Below are 23,657 nucleotides of genomic sequence, written 5' to 3'. Positions count from 1 at the left end.
TTGAGGGTTAAGGGTCTTGCTCAGTGGCCCAACTGTAGCAGCTTGGCTGTGGCAAGACTTACATTGACATTTTCAGCATATAGCAGACACTTTTAGAGAATAGAGAAGAGAATAGAATTACTTTATTTGTCATATATATATATACAGACATAAAGTACAACGACATTTTCTTGAGTGCAGGGTCAGCCATCGTACGGTGCCCCTGAAGCAGAGAGGGTTAAGGGCCTTGCTCAAGGGCCCAACAGTGGCTGCATGGCAGAGCTGGGATTCGAACTCTCAACCTTTCAGTTAATAGCCCAAAGCTCTACCCACTAGGCTACCACTGTCCTTTTATCCAAAGTGCCTTACAGTACTGTGACAGTATATTGTCTAAGCAATTGAGGGTTTCCTCCCACAGTCCAAAGACATGCAAGTGAGGTGAATTGGAGAGACAAAATTGTCCATGACTGTGTTTGACATTAAACTTGAACTGTAAATCTTGTGGAACCAGTAACTACCTGTCCTGTCATGAATGTAACCAAAGTGTGTAAAACATGACATTAAAATCCTAATAAATAAATACATTTAGCACATGCTTTCATCCAAAGCGACTTCCAGTTGTGACTGAATACTGTTTGAGCAACTGAGGGTTAATGGCCTTGCTCAGGGGCCCAACAGTAGCAACTTGGTAGTGGCAGAACTTGAACCTGCAACCTTTTGATTATTAGCCCAGTATTTTAACCACTGAGCTATTACTGGCCAAACACAAATTTTCTTTTCCAACCATCATTTAGTTGATTTACTACAAACACAGTTTGAGCCATTGAGGGTCAAGGGCATCACACAGGGGCCCAACAATGGCAACATGGCAAAGGTGGGGGTTAAACTGGCAACCTTGTGATTACTAGTCCAGTACCTTACAAGTCCAGTCCAGTACCTTAACTGCTGAGCTACCCATGCATGGAAAGTTGGTAAAGCAAAAAAATGTAAGCTTTTAATGGTCTTTAACAGTAAATGAGTGAGTAGCACTGTCAGCTCACAGCAAGAAGGTCCTGGGTTCGATCCCCAGGTGGGGCGGTCCGGGTCCTTTCTGTGTGGAGTTTGCGTGTTCTTTCCGTGTCTGTGTTGATTTCCTCCGGGAGCTCCGGTTTCCTCTCACAGTCCAAAGACATGATGAATCTTGCGTAACCGGTAACTATCTGTTCTGTCATGAATGTAACCAAAGTTAAAATCCTAATAAATAAATAATAATAAATAATTAGTCAGTATATTATATACATTTACAGCATATAGCAAGATTTGAAGAAATACACTGAATTTCATTTTATTTTCACCACCTTTTTATCTTGGCTAGTATTGCAGTGGGTTTGGTTTACTCAGATTCACTGGGCACAATGTAGTACAGGACTACAGACAGGACCCTAATCTATCACAGGGCCTCACAGCACCACTAGTGATTCAAACCCTAAATCCCAGCATTAGTGGGCTACTGAAATTTACCGCCACACCACCCCAGTGCCTACACTGAATTATTCAGCAAAAAATATGGAAATTATTCATATAGTCTCCTTGTACACAAAAGTACAATTGTGATAATTCATGTCTGATATAAAAAATAAAGTTTCACAAAAATCCTGTGTCAGAAAGAAGAGATCTGGAAGCCCCAAAGCCACTTCACGCAGAGATGACTGATGTCAGAAATTCAAAGTTCTCAAAGACAGCTAGGACCTGTAAGAGGAATCCAAGACCTTTGAGAACAAGACTCTTTTAAGAACAAAAATGATCAGAAGGTTGTCGTATGCAGGTTTCTGCTTAGAAGAAATGTTAAAAAGCTGTTGTTGTCTAAGTAAAAACATCATAGACAGAATTTCTTGTTGGAGTAAAAAAACTTTATTGAGATTGGTTTAACGGAGTTGTGTGGATTAGTAAATATCAGTTTAAGTTGTATTGTGCTGTGGAGAGGTGTCTTTAACGACACTGACTGTGTTTGGGAGCCTTAATAGATTCTGGTACTGGCAAGTTAGATAAAGTAACTAATAAATATGGAAGTTTTTTTTCCCTTTAATTTCAACAATTTTTTTGCTTAATGTTATGCTGCTGATTTGCTAATACAACCATTAAAAGTTCATTCTTTTGCCATTTTGGGCTTAAATAATTATATTTGCAATGGAGTGTACGTTCCAAAATGTTTGGCTATGAATTAAACAGATTAAACATGTATGTGGGTTATTTTTTGGAAGGAATTTTGAATATACACCGATCAGCCATAACATTAAAACCACCTCCTTGTTTCTACACTCACTGTCCATTTTATCAGCTCCACTTATTTTATAGAAGCACTTTGTAGTTCTACAATTACTGACTGTAGTCCAACAGTTTCTCTACATACTTTTTTACCCTCCTTTTACTCTGTTCTTCAATGGTCAGGATCCACCACAGGACCACTACAGAGCAGGTACTATTTAGGTGGTGGATGATTCTCAGCACTGCAGTAACACTGACATGGTGGTGGTGTGTTTACATTTACATTTTCAGCATTTAGCAGACGCTTTTATCCAAAGCGACTTACACAATGAGCAATTGAGGGTTAAGGGCCTTGCTCAGGGACCCAACAGTGGCGGGGCTTGAACCGGCAACCTTCTGCTTACTAGTCCAGTACCTTAACCACCAAGCTATCACTGGCCACTAACTGGTGTTAGTGTGTGTTGTGCTGGTATGAGTGGATCAGACACAGCAGCGCTGCTGGAGTTTTTAAATACCGTGTCCACTTTATTAGACACTCCTACCTAGTTGGTCCACCTTGTAGATGTAAAGTCAGAGACGATCGCTCATCTATTGTTGCTGTTTGAGTTGGTCATCTTCTAGATTTTCATCATGGTCACAAGACGTTGCCCACGGGGCGCTGTTGGCTAAATATTTTTGGTTGGTGGACTATTCTCAGTCCAGCAGTGACAATGAGGTATTTAAAAACTCCATCAGTGCTGCTGTGTCTGATCCACTCATACCAGCACAACACACACTAACACACCACCACCATGTCAGTGTCACTGCAGTGCTGAGAATGACCCACCACCTAAATAATACCTGCTCTGTAGTGGTCCTGACCATTGAAGAACAGAGTAAAAGGAGGTTTAAAAAGTATGTAGAGAAACAGATGGACTACAGTCAGTAATTGTAGAACTACAAAGTGCTTCTATATGGTAAGTGGAGCTGATAAAATGGACAACAGGTGTAGAAACAAGGAGGCGGTATTAATGTTATGGCTGATCGGTGTATACACCGGTGTATACACAGTCGAGTTACATTGTTATGATCACCAGCTAAAATCCAGAGTAACGGCTATATATGTAATTATAGATTGAGGTATTTCTTTTGAGAATAGGTATGTGCTAATGTTTTTTAGTATTGTCTTGAGCATAAACACTAAATAATGGATTATTCAACATAGATCATTTTAATTGTTTAAAAGGACATCTTGAGGGAACTGTACCACTAAGTTTGCTTTTAAGATAAAGAGAATTTCAGCTGATATATGTGTGTTTGACTAAGGGAGTTTGGATGTTAACAGAATGAAATAGACGTGGTACGTACTGATTGGCACAGTGTCACCCAGTGTTTTTCTTTAAACATGCCGTCAAGCCTTTAGTCATTGTTTCATTAGTATCATTTTTCTCTGCAGTAATTTTTCTGCTGCTTACATCACCACTGTTCTGGCAATCTCTGTCTCTGGTGCACCTTTCCCTGGCATGTATGCAGTTATGTTTACTTCTTGTCACACTATGCCCTATGTAAACCCCCTTCCCCTTTGACCAGTCCCGGTGATCGCACATCGCAGCGACAGCCATCCAACCTGCCCTCCTTCAGATACAGCCAGCCAGATGAGTAGTACTGCTGAGATTCAAGCTTGAGAGCTCATCATTCTGCAGTGGTGAACTACTGTATTAGACTCCTGTAGTAACACCCAAGCCCACATTTAATAAATGTAATAGGATATGAGAGGTTTTAAAAGTAGATCTGAGAGGTTTCATATTTACATTATCTAATACTATGTGTAAGATGTTTGAAGGGTATATCTTTACATTTACATTTTTGCCATTTTAGCAGACGCCTTTATCTCAAGCGACTTACAGTACTGTGACAGTATACAGTCCAAGCAATTGAGGGTTAAGGGCCTTGCTCAAGGACCCAAAAGTGGCAACCTGGCAGTGGTGTGGCTTGAACCAGCGACCTTCTGATTACTAGTCCAGTACCTTAACCACTAGGCTACAACTGCCCATATATCCCCATATATCTGAGAAGTGTGAAGGTTTTCTGAGAGTTTAGACACTATCTGAAAGTTTGAAGGTGTATGTGAGATGTTTGAAGGTATTTTTTAAATATATGATGGTGTTTCTGGAAGGTTTCACAGTATTTCTGATAGACTATAAAACCTTTCAGAAATACTGAAGACCTCTTAGAAACACTATCAAAACTCTCAGAAAAACGAAGAGGTTTTTACTATTTCTGAACGGTCGCTCTCAGGAGCTCAGGGAATTCCAGCGTGGTACCGTGATAGGATGCCACTTGTTCATCAAGTCCAGTCGTGAAATTTCCTCGCTACTAAATATTCCACAGTCAAATATCAGTGGTATTATAACAAAGTGAAATCGATTGGGAACGACAGCAACTCAGCCACGAAGTGGTAGGCCACATAAAATGACAGAGCGGGGTCAGCGGACGCTGAGGCGCATAGTGCTCAGAGGTCGCCAACTTTCTGCAGAGTCAATCGCTACAGACCTCCAAACTTCATGTGGCCTTCAGATTAGCTCAAGAACAGTGCGTAGAGCTTCATGGAATGGGTTTCCATGGCCGAGCAGCTGCATCCAAGCCTTACATCAACAAGCGCAATGCAAAGCGTTGGATGCAGTGGTGTAAAGCACGCCGCCACTGGACTCTAAAGCGGTAGAGACGTGTTCTCTGGAGTGACGAATCACGCATCTCCGTCTGGCAATCCGATGGACGAGTCTGGAACGGTACTTGTCTGACTGCATTGTGCCAAGTGTAAAGTTTGGTGGAGGGGGGATTATGGTGTGGGGTGGTTTTTCAGGAGTTGGGCTCGGCCCCTTAGTTCCAGTGAAAGAAACTCTTAATGCTTCAGCATACAAAGAGATTTTGGACAATTTCATGCTCCCAACTTGTGGGAACAGTTTGGGGATGGTACCTTCCTGTTCCAACATGACTTCGCACCAGTGCACAAAGCAAGGTCCATAAAGACATGGATGAGCGAGTTTGGTGTGGAAGAACTTGACTGGCCTGCACAGAGTCCTGACCTCAACCCGACAGAACACCTTTGGGATGAATTAGAGCGGAGACTGCGAGCCAGACCTTCTCGTCCAACATCAGTGTCTGACCTCACTAATGCGCTTCTGGAAGAATGGTCAAAAATTCCCATAAACACACTCCTAAACCTTGTGGAAAGCCTTCCCAGGAGAGTTGAAGCTGTTGTAGCTGCAAAGGGTGGGCCGACATCATATGAAACCCAATATGGATTAAGAATGGGATGTTGGGATGTTTGGCAATGTAGTGTATGTCAGTAGAATTAACACATCACACAATGTCATGGACAAACTTACACTTGGAAGCTCCATGTGCTGCTGTTTTATATGTGACTACATGACTGACACACCTTATTGTCAGATGTTTCTTTTATAACTTTGAAATGTGACACTTACGACTTTTTTGTAAATTTGTTTAGTTGTTATTATTAACCGATCATCCTGGCCAGGTTGGCAGTAGGTTTGACGCCATCCTGAAACACTGGGTGCAAACCAGGAGCACACACTGGGCTGGGTGCCAATCCATTGCAAGGTGACACACACTCACACATTAACTCCTATATGTTTTTTCAAGCATGCACATGCACAGTGAACCATGACCCTTTAGAGCGTGTGTGTGAGCGTCTATTTAATCTACGTCTCTATCAGCCTCTTTTGTGTCTGTGAAATACTGAAGCACTTACCCATACCACATTGCCTGTTTTTTTCTGCATTGCTTACAAGAGTGTGGGAGGTAATTAAGTGTGCCTATTTAGAAAAGAGAATGAATGCAGCTACTTCAGTTCCGTCCAGATGAAGGTTAAATGCATTTCCTCTGCTATTAGTGAAAAGTAGCTTTTTAACCAAATTTGCAGACAAAAGTCAGAACAGCAGTGGCTCTTCTCATGTGGGTGAAGATGAGCAGAACAACATGCCCCTGATTTGTCATTTTTATTCAAAGACCAGAAGCCGTGTCATAGAAGCAGTGCTCAAATGAGCATGTGCATTATGGAGTGCAGCTGGGAACAGCTGGCAGTGTGGGTGTCGCACAACTCTTGTTTCCAATATTCAAATCTTGCATGTCACTCTTTGGGTAGTCCTGTTTTCTTTCACCTCCCAAGACATGCCAGATGAACTGGCTACTTTGAATTGTCCCAAATAGTACATAAACATTGCCAATGCGTGTCTGTGGGGATTTGTGCCCATTCAGTCAAAAGAGCATTTGTATGGCTGGGCACTGATATCGGTCAAGAAAGCTTCAACTGATGTTCCGGTTCGTTCCAAAGCTGTTGCTAGGGCTGAGGTCAGGGCTCTGTGTAGGTCACTTGGGTTTCTTTATACCAAGATGTTTTTCATCTCTTTATAGACATTGCGGCGGCTCGGTTGGTAGCACTGTCGTCTCACAGCAAGAAGGTCCTGGGTTTGATTCCCAGGTGGAGAGATACAGGTCCTTTCTGTGTAGAGTTTGCATGTTCTCCCCGTGTCTGCGTGGGTTTCCTCCGGGAGCTCCGGTTTCCTCCCACAGTCCAAAGACATGCAAGTGAGGTGAACTAGAGATACAAAATTGTCCATGACTGTGTTTGACATTAAACTTGTGAACTGATGAATGTTGTGTAGCCAGTAACTACCTGTCCAGTCATTAATGTAACCAAAGTGTGTAAAAAATTCAATAAATAAACAATTAAGAGAGCTTTTCTCAAGGTTTTGAAGTATATGTGTGGGAATTTGTGCCTATTCAGTCTGAAAAGCATTTGTTGGTCAAGAAAACTTTAGGTCACTGGAGTTTCTTTATACTAAGCTTTGCTTCATGTCTTTATGGAAATGGCTTTGTGCACAGGGGCATATTGTTGTGTCTGAAAGACATGAATTCAGTCATTAGAAGGGGTGGACCAATACTTTTCTTCATAAACTGTAGATCTGATGTAACTCTGAGGAAAAATGTTACCAGGCAATGCATGAGGGAGGTCGAGGGTGTTCCACAATGCATGGCTGGTGCCATGAGGCATCTACACGAGTGGTGGATGATTCACTGAAAGCATAGCATGACTCTCCTTATGTGGTACGTCCCTATAAGAAATGACTAGTGAGGGAAGAGTAGGGGAAATGGCAAATATTTACATAACCATTCATTCATTCATTGTCTGTTTTACTATTGCTTTATCCTGGTCAGGGTTGCTGTGGTTCTGATTAAGTGCCAAATGCAAGAAACACCCTGGACAGGTTGCCAGTCCATCACAGGGCAGTCGCACACACATATATACTTGTGACTGGCTGGATGTCTTTGGACTTGTCGGAGGAAACCGGAGCACCCTGAGGAAACCCATGTGGACACAGGGAGAACATGCAAACCTTAAAAAAAAAAAAAAAAAAATCATGGCCACTCGGCCAGGGAATTGAACCTAGGCCCTACTTGTTTTGAGGAGACAGTGCTCCCCACTGTGGCACCATGCCACCCTTTACACATCCGGTAATAAACAAAGCCAAACAAAAAAAAAAAACATTGAAATGCAGACAGATAGATAATCGGTTTCTCCCTAATTTAAAGTAACATTGATATTTTCCTTTAGAGATAAAAAGGATAGTGCTCAGGTGGCGCAGAGGTAAAACACGCTAGCACACCGGAGCTGGGATTTTGAATACATCGTATTGAATCTCAGCTCTGCCATCCGGCTGGGTGGCTGCATGAACAACGATTGTTCACAGGGTAGGATGAAGCCGGATAGGAACTCCTCATAACTGAGCGAATTACAACCTCTGCTGGCTGGTTGGTGGCGTCTGCACATTGTTGAGGAATAATTCTGATCAGGGTGTGGCTCTCTGTGCACAAAGCTGATTGGCAAATGAACTCGCCTCATGCAGGTGAAAAGATGCAGTCGGCTACTGCACACGTGTCGGAGGGGGCGTGTGACAGTCTCGCTCTTCTCAGTCAGGGGCGGGCATCAGCACCAGTAGAGAGGAAGCATAATGCAATTGGGTAAAAATTGGATGCGCTAAAAATCAAAAGAAAAAGGGACAAAATGCAATAAAAAAAACAGCTAACAGATATTTGTCATTTTAATTCTGTTACACTTAAAAGTAAATGGGAACCCTTTAGACTTTTGACCTTTTTTTATCTAGAACCCATGCCATGCATAGATAAACTGCTAGTACAGTAAAGAAAAGTGTTTTGGATCAGAGAGAGGTGAAAGAGGGATTAAAGGGACATCAGCTCATGCACCTGTGGCTTTGATATACCCGGGTGTTGTTCGGAAAGCTGGGGAGAGAGAGTTTTCTGGGAATTAAATAGTGAATATTGATCATATGTGAATCTAAGTGTGAATGAAAGGTATAGAGCACGTGCAGATGTGCGCCAGGTGCCAACAGCAGCGTCTCGTCCTTTCACCGTTGCTGGGATTTGCTGTTGGCATGGAGACTGTTGCTGCGACGTGAGGCTGCTGCCATGGTAACACAGTACACTTAGAAGGGGGTCGAGGGCCAAATGCTGTTCACTTTGTCCTTTCTTTTGTTTGCTGCATCTTTCCTGCTGCTTCAGTGCCTCGGCGGAAAAGAAACGACGGCATGGTAAAGACAGAAATAAACGTGCGTGCCAGCATGGGTTTATGTCCGTGGTGGGCGCTTATTAAAGCAATGCTTCAACCTTTTTTAAATCTGTAGCATGTGATTGTTATTATTAACATTAATGTCAGCAAATTACTCAGCACTATGGGGTGAGAAAAAATATTTCAAACACATATACATTGGAAGACTAAGAGCAGTTATTTGTATCCCTCAATCACAGAAAATGTAAAGGGCATTGAACAAGTCAAGTCAATCAAAATTTATTTATATAGCGCCTTTTACAGTGTTCATTGTCTCAAAGTAACTTTACAGAATCCAGACCAAAAACCCCTGTTGAGCAAGCCAAGGGTGACAGTGGCAAGGAAAAACTCCCCTAAAATACAGGAAGAAACCCTAAAAGGAACCAGACTCAGCAGGGACCCTTCCTCTTTCGGTGGCCTGGAGAATACAACTGTTCCACTTTTAAAGCAAGACAATTCCAGGTTTCATTTTGCACATGCTAAAACAGGGTGGCTTTGTACACACTGAGTGCGTGTGCATCACTGGCCTGCCTGCAGTCCAGATCTGTTTCCCATTAAACATCTCTGGTGCATAATGAAGAGCAGACTAAGACTAAGAGCAGTTATTTGTTTCCCTTAAAATTGCAGAAAATTCAAAAGGGCATTGAACATGTATGACTGCTTGTTAAGCAGGACAATTCCAGCCCATATTTCACACATGCTAAAACAGAGTGGCTTTGTACAAAATATTTTAAACACACTTACATTAGGAGACTAAGAGCAGGTATTTGTTTTCCTTTAAAATTACAGAAATGGCAAAAGGGCATTGAACATGTACAACTTTTCCGCCTTTAAAGCAAGACATTTCCAGGTTTCATTTTGCACATGCTAAAACACTTTGGCTTTGTACACACTGAGTGCGTGTGCTTCACTGGCCTGCCTGCAGTCCAGATGTCTTCCATTGAAAATATCTGGTGCATTATCAAGAGCAAAATCAGACGGTGGTCACCACTGTTCATGAAATCTTGGTTTAAGCATGAATTTCACTTGCATAACTGCCAGTATAGTTTCCAAACTGTTAAAAAGTGTAATTAATGCTGCTCAGGTGGCTCAGCAGTAAAACATGGTAAGAAGTTTGAAACTCAGCTCTGCCCTCCAGCTGGGCTGGGCGGCTACATGAATAATGATTGGCTGTTGTTTATACAGGGTGGCTGGCCGGATAGGGACCTAAAAACTGATGCAATTACGACCTCTGCTGGCTGGTTGATGGCGCCTGCACAGGAAGGAGTCGAGGAATAATGGTTTGATCAGGGTGTGGCTCTCCGCATACAAAGCCGATCCGCATATGAACTCGCCTTGTGCAGGTGAAAAGACGCAGTCGGCTACTGCACGTGTCGGAGGGGGCGTGTGTCAGTTTGCTCTCCTCAGTCAGGAGTGGAGATCAGCATCAGCAGAGAGGAAGCGTAATGCAATTGGGTAATTGGATACGACTAGATTGGGAGGAAAATGGGGGGGGAGTGTAATTAATAAGAAAGGTGATAGTAAGACAGTGGTGGACATGCCTCTGTCCCAGATTTTTTAAGTGTGTTGCAGTCATCAAATTCTACATTTATTTAGATTTCAGACATGCTATATTTACAAAAGCTGGTCAGTGAAGCACATTGGGAATCTTTTCTTTGTACTTTAACGTAAATGGGGTTTGTGAGAGAGAATATTTATTGATGCATACAAACAATTTAGAGCATTTACATTTTCGGCATTTAGCTGACGCTCTTATCCAGAGCGACTTACAGAAGTGCTTCCATAGTAAACATTACCATACTCTAGTTCAAGTAGACAACAGTCCAAGAACAATCTGCTGAAACCCTGTTAGAACCAAAGTTGGTTTTTTTTGCAAGATATGAATAAGAATAAGTGCATTAGTACATAAGTGAGTACATGTCAGCTTAAGTGCTTAGTAAAGAGGTGGTGTTTTAATCGTCTTTTGAAGACAGCGACTCAGATGTTCGGACAGACAGAGGAAGTTCGTTCCACCACTTGGGTGCAAGTACAGAGAAGAGACTTGATGCTCGTCTTCCTCTAGTTCTGGGTGGAGGATCAAGTCGAGCGAAACTAGTGGCTCAGAGGTTGCATGATACAGAGCGGGGTTTGATTAGACCACAAAGGTAGCTTGGGGCTGGTCCATTTTTGGCTTTGTAGGTGAGCATCAGTGTTTTAAACTGAATGCGTGCAGCTACAGGAAGCCAGTGAAGAGAACGCAGCAGTGGGGTGATGTGGCAGTGTTTAGGTTGGTTAAAAACCAGATGGGCAGCTGCATTTTGAATGAGCTGCAAGGGTTTAATAGTGGACATGGGAGCTCCTGCCAGGATGTAGTTGCAGTAGTCCAGCCATGAGATTACAAGTGACTGGACAAGACTGAGTGGTTTCCATGGAGAGAAATGGCCGAATCTTCCTGATGTTGTGGAGCAAGTAACGTCATTTTAAGTTGAAATAAAAAAAGCATATATTTCTTATGACAAGTATCCATGTGCACTATTAGTGCTTGGTGAAAGCTCCTTTTGCCCTGTTAAGCACAAATAAGTGATCTTGGTAAGTGCTAACAAGCTCCTGACTCCTCTCTTGCGTAATCTTTGCTCATTTTGTTTAATGCAAGAGCTTCCAGCTCAGTGAGTTTTGACGGCTTTTATGCGGCAACTATTTTCTTTAAATCCCACTATTAAGTGTGCTTGGGATCATTGGAAAGTCATCAAGTCAGTTATCATCAAGGTTAACATTCCCCCTCAAAATACCTTGCTATTTCTGTGAATTCATGATGCCAGTCACACAGTCAAGGTTGCCAGTTCCTGCATCACGAAAGCATCCCCACATCACTGACCCACCTGCATGCTTGACCTTTGGGATTATATTTTTCTGGTCATAAGCCAGACAAACCGCTGATCCATCTGGCCAAACAGTTGCAGTTTTGATTCATCACTCCATCCAACTGTGTCCCAGAACTCTACAGGCTTATTTAAATTCCTTCTGGCGTATTTTAGTTGACCCATCCTGTGCATCTTGATCAAGAGTGGTGTGTGTTGTGGAGTCCAGCCACCAGCATATTTGTCCCAGCCCTCATCAGGTCATCCTTTAAGTGTTTTGCAGTAACAACAAACCCAAAGTTTCGTCCAGGGGCCTTAGCAATCTCATAAGAACAATGAAGACGTTAATACCTGGATGGTCCTTTTCATCTTTGGTCTAGAGCACACAGTGTCCATTTCTTCCAAAAAAAGATCTGAAACAGTGATTCTTCTGACCATAATAGTGGAAAAGTGGAAACTGTGTAATGGTCAATCCAAAAGAGTGGGAGAGAGAGTTTAAGATTAGGCTAGAAAATGGAAAAAAAATCTAGTGACGTCCTGCTTCAATCACTGTTTTGTGTTCCTACAGATCAAGAGATAACATTTAATAATGCTCGTGTGTGTGTGTGTTTATTGTGTTTAGAGGAACAGAAGAGGTGTTCCAGGCTCTGGAGGATAACCAGGTCGCTTTGTCCACTATGAAAGCCTCACGCTTTGTCAGGGCTTTTGAGAAAGAGGTGGACCACTGGGAGCGCTGCCTGTCCCTGATACTAGAGGTCATAGAGATGATCCTGACTGTTCAGAGACAGTGGATGTACCTGGAGGTAATTACACACAAAAAACATAACATGTGCATAAGCTTAGACAGGGTTTTTATAAGCTAGCAAACTTATATGTATGTTTACATTACAGGGTTACATTACATTTTGTTGTCCTTTAATCATACATTACAGGGTTACACGACCTTGTATTTTTGTATGGCCTATGTAGAAATTACTACAGTTCAGTAAATTACTATAAAAGTTATAAAATCTGTAAAAACATAAAAGTGGTGTATTGGTTAGGAAAAATCTGGCAACCTTGTATTTTTGTATGGATTATGTACTAATTACTATAGTTCAGTAAATTACTATAAAAGTTATACAATCTGTAAAACATAAAAGTGGCTGCATTGGCTAGGAAAAATCTGGCAACTTTGTATTTTTATGGCCTGTGTGGAAATTACTATAGTTCAGTAAATTATTATAAAAGTTATAAAATCTGTAAAAAACATAAAATTGGTGCATTAGTTAGGCAAAAATCTGGCAACCTTGTATTTTTGTATGGATTATGTACTAATTACTATAGTTTAGTAAATTACTAAAGAAGTTATAAAATCTGTAAAAACATAAAAGTGGTGCTTTATTTAGGAAAGATCTGGCAACCTTGTATTTTTGTATGGCCTATATAGAAATTACTATAGTTCAGTAAATTACTGTAAAAGTTATACAGTCTGTAAAAACATAAGTGGGTGCATTGGTTAGGACAAATCTGGCAACCTTGTATTTTTGTATGGCCTATGTAGAAATTACTATAGTTCAGTAAATTACTGTAAAATTTATAAAAATCTGGTGCATTGGTTACGAAAAATCTGGCAACCTGTGCATCTTGGTCAAGAGTGGCGTGTGTTGTGGAGTCCAACCACCAGCATATTTGTCCCAGCCCTCATCAGGTCATCCTTTAAGTGTTTTGCATCTGGTGCATTGGTTAGTAAAAATCTGGCAACCTTGTAAGTGTAAAACTGTATGAGCAGTAGAAAATAGGATGGGATCAAGCTGAAGGAATGGAATGTGTGAAGTGTTGTGGATCTTGTTAAGCACAAAACAGCATGAAGCACAATAAATGTAAGCCAGCTTAGGTGTAGAGTGGATGTTGCACAGAGAAGAAGTGTTTAGGGTTGAATTTCAAATTCCAAAAAGAGACTGACTTGTGTTTCGAGCAATCTCTGCCCCGCTCTCATACCCACCACTTTTACTTGTCCAATCTGCACTGAAGTTCAGAGTTATATGTGCAGTCTGAATGTCTGAATTTCTTTATTAAATCTATCTTATGCATACACATTTGTTCTCAGAATACAACTTCCTGTCTGATTATATAAAGGCATAATCGATCCAGACGAGACAGTCCAGCACCTGATTTTTTGTAGTTTAACTTGTATTGTGTGGGATTTATTACCATAGTGCTGTACTCTGTTTACTGGCTTTTTAGCTGTCTGCATTCAATTCAAAACCATGATTCTTGTGTAAAAGCCCAAAGTAGACCAGCCCTGACCTACCTTAAAGAAAGATTACCTCAGACTTCAGAAAGATGAGGATCAAGGCTCCTCTGTATACTAGCACCTAGGGCTGTGCGATATGACTAAAAAACTAATATCTTGATATGCTTTTGAGAAGTGGCGATATATGATACGATATACTGTAAACGTAAAGTACAGTAGCAGAGCACTGCCCGTATTTTAGCTTATTTGGTTTACAAGTTATCTTAAAAACACAAAACACTGTAGTTCTGATCAATTCTGACTGAATTACATTGTTTTTTATTTTGTATTATTACAGGCTGTATTTGTATTCATATTGACAATATTTATATCTCACAATTACATTTATGCTGTCCATTTTACTTCAAATAAATGAGCATCAAAAAAATCCTGAAAAAGTTTAATATTTAATAATGCTTTACTACCACCCATATCAACCACACAGCAGCATAAAATCATAACCGCTGCGTACCTGCGTGTTGTTCCATTAGGGATAATAATCACCTTGTTTTTCTTCTTGAAGGCCACCTTATATGTTTCCAGAATATTTCCAGAATATATCAATACATTTTCATTTGTGTTTATCCTCCTATAAGGTAAAAAGCTGAAACCAATCAAGGGAGAGATTGAAATTCCACCCAAAATCTGAATTCGGAAGCTCTGATTGGTTTATACAGCTGTTTATCGAGGCTTGACCCACGAATGAATCCCTTTCACAAATGAACTGATTCAATTGTGTGAGCAAAACGAATGAATCTTAACCATAGATAAGAGCACAGCTCCCTGATTCGATTCCAATGAATAATTAGTTTGAAAAGAGTCGTTTCTGACTTGACTCAGTGATTCAGTTTACATGTGTGTGCATGCGCTACAGAAAGCGTTATGCGCAGCGCTTGTGTTCTGTTTTAAATGTTCTGAATGGTAACCTGTGTATCCTAGACATACTCGATATATCGAATATGGCCATTTTTAACAACGTGTAAAAAGTAATATCCAATATATCGATATTCGCGATATACCGCCCAGCCCTACTAGCACCTAGAACTTATCCTTCTACAATTTCCATTCTTCTGTCTATAGAGCCGTACTGTTGCATTTTTCACGTTTCTTTTTACCTTGTCTCAACTTTTTTGAGTGGGTTGCAGGCATCAGATTCCATATTTGGTTAAATTTACTATTAGACTTAGACTGAGTAAGTACATGTTTACTGAGGAAACTACAAAGCAATTCTGTAAGTCGCTCTAAATATGATCATCTGCTGAATGCTGGAAATGTACTTGATGTAATAATCGTATGCACTGGTTTTAAACCTTGTGCCACATCACAGGCCATAAGGCATTCTTGCTAGTTGCACACATGCATCTAGGTGTAGGAACAATAGGCACATTGTATTTAAATACACTTCATGGACAAAATTATTGTGACACCCTTCTAATATTTGAATTTATGTGTTTTAGCCATAAATACTTCCAGTTTTAAGAAACTCCAGTGGCCTGCACAGAGCTCTGACCTCAGCCCCACTGAATAGCTTTGGAATCAACTACAACATCAATTGAGGCTTTCTTGACCAACTTCAGTGCCCAGCTATTGACGGAATTGGCACAGATTTCCACACACATACTATAAAGTCTTGTGAGAAGCCTTCCCAGAAGAGTGGATGTTGTTATAACTGAAAAATTCAAATAGACTGCCATTCTGTAGTAATACCATTTGTTCTTGAAATACAACCCCAAATCAGAAAAAATTGGGACAACATGGAAAATGCAAATAATAATAAAAAACCACAGTTTCTTACATTTACTTTGACTTTTATTTGATTGCAGACAGGATGAATTTGAGATATTTCATGTTTTATCTGCTCAACTTTTCAACATTTCATTTATTAATAAACATCCATCCCTGCATTTCAGGCCTGTAACACATTCCAAAAAAAGTTGGGACAGAAAAGCATTTACCACTTTGTAATGTTGCCATTCCTTTTCACCACACTTAAAAGACGTTTTGGCACCGAGGATACCAAGTGATTTAGTGTTTCAGCTTTTATTTTGTCTCATTCTTCCTGCAAACACGTCTTAAGATGTGCAGCAGTACGGGGTCGGGTTCAAAATTCTCCACACATTCTCTACTGGGGACAGGTCAGGACTGCAGGCAGGTCAGTCCAGTACCCGTACCCTGTTCTTCCGCAGCCATGCCTTTGTAATGTGTGCAGCATGTGGTTTTGCATTGTCTTGTTGATAAATGCATGGACGTCCCTGGAGAAGATGACGTCTTGAAGGCAGCATGTGTTGCTCTAAGATCCCAATGTACTTTTCTGCATTAATGCTGCCATCACAGAAGTTGCCAAGGGCACTGACACAGCCCCATACCATGACAGACCCTGGCTTTTGGACTTGTTGCTGATAACAGTCTGGATGGTCCTTTCCGTCTTTGGTCCAGAGCACACAGCGTCAATTTTTTTCCAATAGAATGCTGATTCATCTGACCACAATACACGTTTCCATTGTGTGATGGTCCATCCTAGATGCCTCCGAGTCCAGAGAAGTCGATGCCGCTTCTGGACATGGTTAACATAAGGCTTCCTTTTTGCACAGTAAAGTTTTAAGTGTCATTTGTGCATGTAACTCTGTATTGTAGTGCTTGACAAAGGTTTGTCAAAGTAATCCCTCACCCATGTGGTTATATCAGGTATTGTTGAGTGGCGGTTCTTGATGTAGTGCCGTCTGAGTGATCGAAGTTCACGGCGCCTGTATTTTTAGGAGCCGCCACAGTGGATCATTTAAGGAGCGGCAAAGAAAGTGCTTTGACAAGTGCATTTTACAAGCCATTTAAAAGTAGTAGTAAAAGTGTTTTGATGTAAATATGCGACCATCAGCGTTCTATGGAAAACATTGCCATTTTTTCATCATTCAAATGTACATGTTCTACATTTAAATGTAAATTTTGATGCAGTAAAATGACACAGTAAACACCCAGCATCACTCAACACTTATGCACATGCAAATTACTGTAATGCAATGTTATGCTCACATCGTATACAGTACATGTAAAGGACTCTCTAAACATAAATGCACTCATTGATTCTGTTCCAGCATGAACTCATGAATTCATTTTCCACCTGAAACGTGAGGCATTTTTTAGGTGACGCGGTACTTTCTCACACTTCTCATCATACTGTTTGGTGTAAATGAGATTGAGTGGTTAACCAAGCATTCACAAACACATCTGCACATCTACAGACCTTCACTGATTACCCATGTGCTCACTCGTACAGAATTCAGTAGAATCGCGCTCCCTCATTTCCTTTAATAAGGCCCATATTTGCCGACACAGACCAGCGGATTTGGACCGCGGCATTACCCATGACCATCAGTACCTCCGGCGTGATTCACATACACAAATACACACCCTCACGTGATTGTACAAACACATTTTGCCATGTAGGCATGCACCGCCATCTGTTCCCTTTATTCTGATGAAGAGAGTGCATAGTGGCTGTCAAATGAGATATCCTGTGTGTGTGTCCCTGTATACACACCTGTGATTTACTTCCCCCCTTTAATTCTCTTATAGAACATCTTTCTGGGGGAGGACATTCGTAAGCAGCTGCCGCGTGAGTCCGCCGAGTTCGATAATATCAACTCCAGCTGGAAGACCATCATGGACAGGCTAAACAAAGACAAGAATGCTCTGAGAGGAACACACCACCGAGGTAGGAATTAGAGGTTTAGCCAAGCCAGGTGTCAAAGTGGAAAATGCAAATACACAACCAGCTGTCAGGAGAAGGATTGTAGGCTTTGAGGGATATTGCAGCCCTTAAATCAATAACAATCATTGAAATAATTAGTTGTTTTATTAATTAATAATTAATCTTGCTTCAGATATGTAATGAAAGAAAAAGTCCAAATAAATTAGGGAGTGCCCCGTGAACTACCGCACACCTATAACATGTTAAAGGTAAACCCTATTGCTGGATATGTAACCAAGGCCAAACAATACTGTTGGTCAATACAGGCTGAAATATATACACAATATATTTATATATATTTATATTTAATATTTATATACAGTATATATATATACAGGGGTTGGACAAAATAACTGAAACACCTGTCATTTTAGTGTGGGAGGTTTCATGGCTAAATTGGACCAGTCTGGTGGCCAATCTTCATTAATTGCACATTGCACCAGTAAGAGCAGAGTATGAAGGTTCAATTAGCAGGGTAAGAGCACAGTTTTGCTCAAAATATTGCAATGCACACAACATTATGCGTGACATACCAGAGTTCAAAAGAGGACAAATTGTTGGTGCACGTCTTGCTGGCGCATCTGTGACCAAGACAGCAAGTCTTTGTGATGTATCAAGAGCCACGGTATCCAGGGTAATGTCAGCATACCACCAAGAAGGACAAACCACATCCAACAGGATTAACTGTGGACGCAAGAGGAAGCTGTCTGAAAGGGATGTTCGGGTGCTAACCCGGATTGTATCCAAAAAACATAAAACCACGGCTGCTCAAATCACGGCAGAATTAAATGTGCACCTCAACTCTCCTGTTTCCACCAGAACTGTCCGTCGGGAGCTCCACAGGGTCAATATACACGGCCGGGCTGCTATAGCCAAACCTTTGGTCACTCGTGCCAATGCCAAACGTCGGTTTCAATGGTGCAAGGAGCGCAAATCTTGGGCTGTGGACAATGTGAAACATGTATTGTTCTCTGATGAGTCCACCTTTACTGTTTTCCCCACATCCGGGAGAGTTACGGTGTGGAGAAGCCCCAAAGAAGCGTACCACCCAGACTGTTGCATGCCCAGAGTGAAGCATGGGGGTGGATCAGTGATGGTTTGGGCTGCCATATCATGGCATTCCCTTGACCCAATACTTGTGCTAGATGGGCGCGTCACTGCCAAGGACTACCGAACCATTCTGGAGGACCATGTGCATCCAATGGCGGTGCCGTGTATCAGGATGACAATGCACCAATACACACAGCAAGACTGGTGAAAGATTGGTTTGATGAACATGAAAGTGAAGTTGAACATCTCCCATGGCCTGCACAGTCACCAGATCTAAATATTATTGAGCCACTTTGGGGTGTTTTGGAGAAGCGAGTCAGGAAACGTTTTCCTCCACCAGCATCACGTAGTGACCTGGCCACTATCCTGCAAGAAGAATGGCTTAAAATCCCTCTGACCACTGTGCAGGACTTGTATATGTCATTTCCAAGACGAATTGACGCTGTATTGGCCGCAAAAGGAGGCCCTACACAATACTAATAAATTATTGTGGTCTAAAACCAGGTGTTTCAGTTATTTTGTCCAACCCCTGATATATATATATATATATATATATATATATATATATATATACACACCGATCAGATAACATTATGGCCACCTCCTTGTTTCTACACTCACTGTCCATTTTATCAGCTCCACTTACTATATAGCAGCACTTTGTAGTTCTACAATTACTGACTGTAGTCCATTAGTTTCTCTGCATGCTTTGTTAGCCTCCTTTCATGCTGTTCTTCAATGGTCAGGACCCCCACAGGACCACTACAGAGCAGGTATTATTTGGGTGGTGGATCATTCTCAGCACTGCAGTGACACTGACATGGTGGTGGTGTGTTAGTGTGTGTTGTGCTGGTATGAGTGGATCAGACACAGCAGCGCTGATGGAGTTTTAAAAACCTCACTGTCACTGCTGGACTGAGAATAGTCCACCAACCAAAAATATCCAGCCAACAGCGCCCCATGGGCAGCATCCTGTGACCACTGATGAAGGTCTCGAACATGACCAACTAAAACAGCAGCAATAGATGAGCGATCGTCTCTGACTTTACATCTACAAGGTGGACCAACTAGGTAGGAGTGTCTAATAGAGTGGACAGTGAGTGGTCAAGGTATTTAAAAACTCCAGCAGCGCTGCTGTGTCTGATCCACTCATACCAGCACAACACACACTAACACACCACCACCATGTCAGTGTCATTGCAGTGCTGAGAATGATCCACCACCTAAATAATACCTACTCTGTAGGACTACAGTCAGTATTTGTAGAGCTACAAAGTGCTTCTGTATGGTAAGTGGAGCTGATAAAGTGGACAGTGAGTGTAGAAACAAGGAGGTGGTTTTAATGTTATGGCTGATCGGTGTATGTGTATGCATATAATATACTGTATATATAAAATCCTGTAGCCCAGATTGAGAACATAAATGGTTGCTGTTTCATGTGTAATTTAACTTGCAAAAAATATTAAGAAAGAATGCAATTAATACTGTGAACTTGCCTCTCGTTGTGCCAGGTCTGTCCGAGAAGCTGTCTGAGATGAACAGTAAGCTGGAGGAGATTCAGAAATCTTTAGACATGTACTTGGAGACCAAGAGACAAATCTTCCCACGATTCTATTTCCTGTCCAATGACGACTTGCTGGAAATACTGGGACAGTCACGCAACCCAGATGCAGTTCAGCCTCACCTGAAAAAATGCTTTGACAACATCAAGAGCCTCCGTATCAACAAGGTACAAGGTCATTCATTTAGTGTAGTGAAGAGATAATGGAGCTGGAATCTTAACCACGTGTCTCACTCTAAGATGTGGTGACAACATTTTAAAGGATACTTCCATTACGTGAAATAATAAGTAATCTGACATTATAAAAGGAAAAGTGAATGAAAAGCCAGTGGTAAAAAATGTCTTGGTCACATGACCATGCTGATATCTATGCATTTTGCTGGTACCCAAGATCAAACTTATTTTTATGTTATCAGGTTCTGTCTGAGCTGTGTAGTAGAGTGTGATGTGTACTACAGTATAGTATAGTAACTAATCAGCACGTGTATCTGCGAGTGTAGGTGGGGCTCACCAGTTCTAAGTCTGAAGCCAATGGCATGTTCTCTGCCGATGGCGAGTTTGTGGAGTTTTCTCATCCTGTTCTTCTTGAGGGGCCAGTAGAGGTAAATGTAAAACGCAAGCATGTAAAATACACTCTTGGTCTGGTTAATAAAGATGATTTGACATGCTGTTTAATTGTTTGTAGGCCTGGTTGTGTGATGTGGAAGGGACCATGCGCTGGACTCTCAAGGACAGTCTGAAGAACTGCCGCATAGCTCTCAAAAAAATGAGCGCCAAAAGAGACAAGTGGGTAAAAGACTGGCCAGGACAGGTGAGGGAACTCTGTTATGAAATACCTAAGGAATGTAATAAAGTAGCTTATAAGGCAGGGGTGGGCAACTGCGATGTACGTTTATTTACATCTGATTTTTAATTGCCACTGACCTCATGTGGGTCGGTTGGGGATGGCTGTGGGCCGTACAATTCCCAGGTCTGTTATAGGGTTTAAATGCTTACCACAGAGGTAAAACATGGATGATGAAGGTAAAAGTAGAAACATGTATGTCCTGGGTTTTAGTAATTTTTTTTTCTTGTCGGACTGCATGTCAACACAACACACACACCAAAAATTTGCAGGGTGGAAAATATTTCTAGATGTACTAAGTTTAAAAAAAAGTGTATTGTAAATCCTTCACAAATGCTGGGGTGAAAAAAAAGCATTCCGAACAAATGTTGCTAGCACATCAGCACCGAGATTCTGAACTCCTCGGTTCGAAACTCAACGTTGACACTGGTCGGCTGGGTGCCATCTGGCGGGCATAATTGGCAGTGCCTGCAGCAGACATGTCTCTGCTAGGCGGGATGACTGGACTACGTGGGTGGGGTCTTCAAATGCTGTGTAAGGACCCTGATTGGCAGATACAGAGGCGCCTGTGCAGAGTGCATAAGTGAAAAAGGGTTTCGCAAAGGGCTGCTCGCGGGTAGGAGGAGGCGTGAGCAGCAATATACCCACCTCGACTGCAATCAGGGATCCCCCATCAGCAGATGACAAATTGACTCCGCTAAATTGGGAAGAAAATGGGAGAAAATGCATAAATAATATAGGAAAAAACACACTATACCTACTGTCAAGTATTTAAAACTGTAAAAAGTGTACGGCACAACTCGACAGCCATGAGGTTCAATCTCAGAAAGGACAATGATCAAAAACATTATATAAGCCAGTTGTTTTGGAGTGGCACTCATAATGTGCCAACCTCAACCTTAATAAAAATATGTAAATGGTAATAAAAAGTGAAGTCAATGCCAGAAAATAGTCATAGATCCAACCAGAGCTGTGCCAAAGGCTTGTTGATGACTATTAAAGCCATTAAATTAAGGTAAAAAGAGCTAGCTGTGCTGTGTGTATATTTTTGACCCAACAGATTTTGTCATATTTTCAGAAGACATATTTTCTTTGTGATTAATGTATTTAAAATTCTGACCTCAGTTGTAGATATTTCAATGCAAATTGATGTAGCTGCATTATGCACTCTAACTGTGCCTGACATGAACTTTTATTTTACTTAATCTGTAATCTCTCACAAGAACTGCAACTGGCAACATCCAACTGGGCTTTGTTGGTTTGAATAATACTGTACAATTGTGGAAGTACCAGAGCTACAAAAATGCTTGGATCTAAAAATAATTGTGAATGCAGTAACGAGTCCACACAAACACAAATGGCCGGATTTGATGAAGGGAAGGTTGGACAGGGTCTCACTGCCGCAGCGATATGCAATCTCCGACTGTTACGGTGCCTGCATGAGTGTGTGTGTGTGTGGGGGGGGGGGGGGGGGGGGGGGATGCTTACATGGAGCATGACTTTCTGTACACGACAGGCTGGCAGGTAATAAGAAGCGGCCATAGATTGCACATACTGTATGTCAGGGGGCATGTGGTGACACAGGCAGAATGGCTAGACTGGAAAATAAAGGAGAAAATGAATTTGGTAATGAGTAAATTTCTTATTTAAAAGAAGCTGTAGGTAGATAAAGGAGAAATTTTCAAAGTTCTAATGAAGCTTTTTGGAGATAAAGGGGGACATTTTCAAAAAAATAAATAAATAAGAATTTGGTAATAAATGAAGTTCTTATTTAAATGAAGCTTGTTTCAGAACCAGTAAACAGTGTGGTGGGCTTTGATACTGTTTCCCTGCAGATGCTGATAACAGCCAGTCAGATCCAGTGGACCACAGATGTCACAAAATCCCTGATTGCCGGCAAGGAGAGAGCAGACAAATCTGCACTCAAATCCATAAAGAAAAAACAGGTGAGATGAGGGGCTTCCATCAGGGACTCGCCACAAACACACTGATTGATTTCCTATGGCACAAACACCGTGATTGATGCCCTTACTGTTTGTAGCTTTGACTGGTCTTCAACACAAGGTCACTGAAATTCTAAAAGTCAGGTTGTGCATGTTAAATAAAATTAAAACAATGTTTACAAACCACATTGCACAAGCTAGAATTCTTTATATTGAGATATAAAATAACAAATAGAGCACAAAAGTGTCTAACATTTTGTCATGTGATTATTACAGGTGTCTATGCTTCATCGCTACTCTGATGCCATAAGAGGAAACCTCTCCAAGATTATGCGTCTTAAGATCGTAGCCTTGGTTACAGTCGAGGTGCACGCCCGAGATGTCATTGACAAACTGGCCAAAGCAGGTTGCTGTGATGTGAACTCTTTTGACTGGCTCTGCCAGCTACGCCTGTACTGGGATAAGGTAAGAAAGATGGTTATAGAGAGCTGTAACAAGTCCGCCTATTGTAGAGATCAGCAGTGGAGTGATTTACAGACTTATGCCTATCT

The 23,657-nt window shown here is 41.4% G+C and overlaps 1 protein-coding gene across 1 annotated transcript in view; it reads left to right on the top strand.

The window, feature by feature from the left end:
- dnah2 (dynein, axonemal, heavy chain 2) overlaps positions 1–23,657 on the top strand; it is a 294,787-nt gene that overhangs the window by 140,927 nt on the left and 130,203 nt on the right. Inside the window, exons 28-34 of the mRNA XM_062993580.1 lie at positions 12,311–12,491; positions 17,534–17,672; positions 20,270–20,487; positions 20,820–20,921; positions 21,005–21,130; positions 22,999–23,109; positions 23,383–23,571. Coding sequence (XP_062849650.1) covers positions 12,311–12,491; positions 17,534–17,672; positions 20,270–20,487; positions 20,820–20,921; positions 21,005–21,130; positions 22,999–23,109; positions 23,383–23,571 — 1,066 coding nt within the window. The remainder of the gene's footprint in view (positions 1–12,310; positions 12,492–17,533; positions 17,673–20,269; positions 20,488–20,819; positions 20,922–21,004; positions 21,131–22,998; positions 23,110–23,382; positions 23,572–23,657) is intronic.

Source organism: Trichomycterus rosablanca, chromosome 4 (assembly GCF_030014385.1).
Source record: "Trichomycterus rosablanca isolate fTriRos1 chromosome 4, fTriRos1.hap1, whole genome shotgun sequence".
Lineage (NCBI taxonomy): Eukaryota > Metazoa > Chordata > Actinopteri > Siluriformes > Trichomycteridae > Trichomycterus > Trichomycterus rosablanca.
This window is presented reverse-complemented; position numbering and strand designations above follow the sequence as displayed.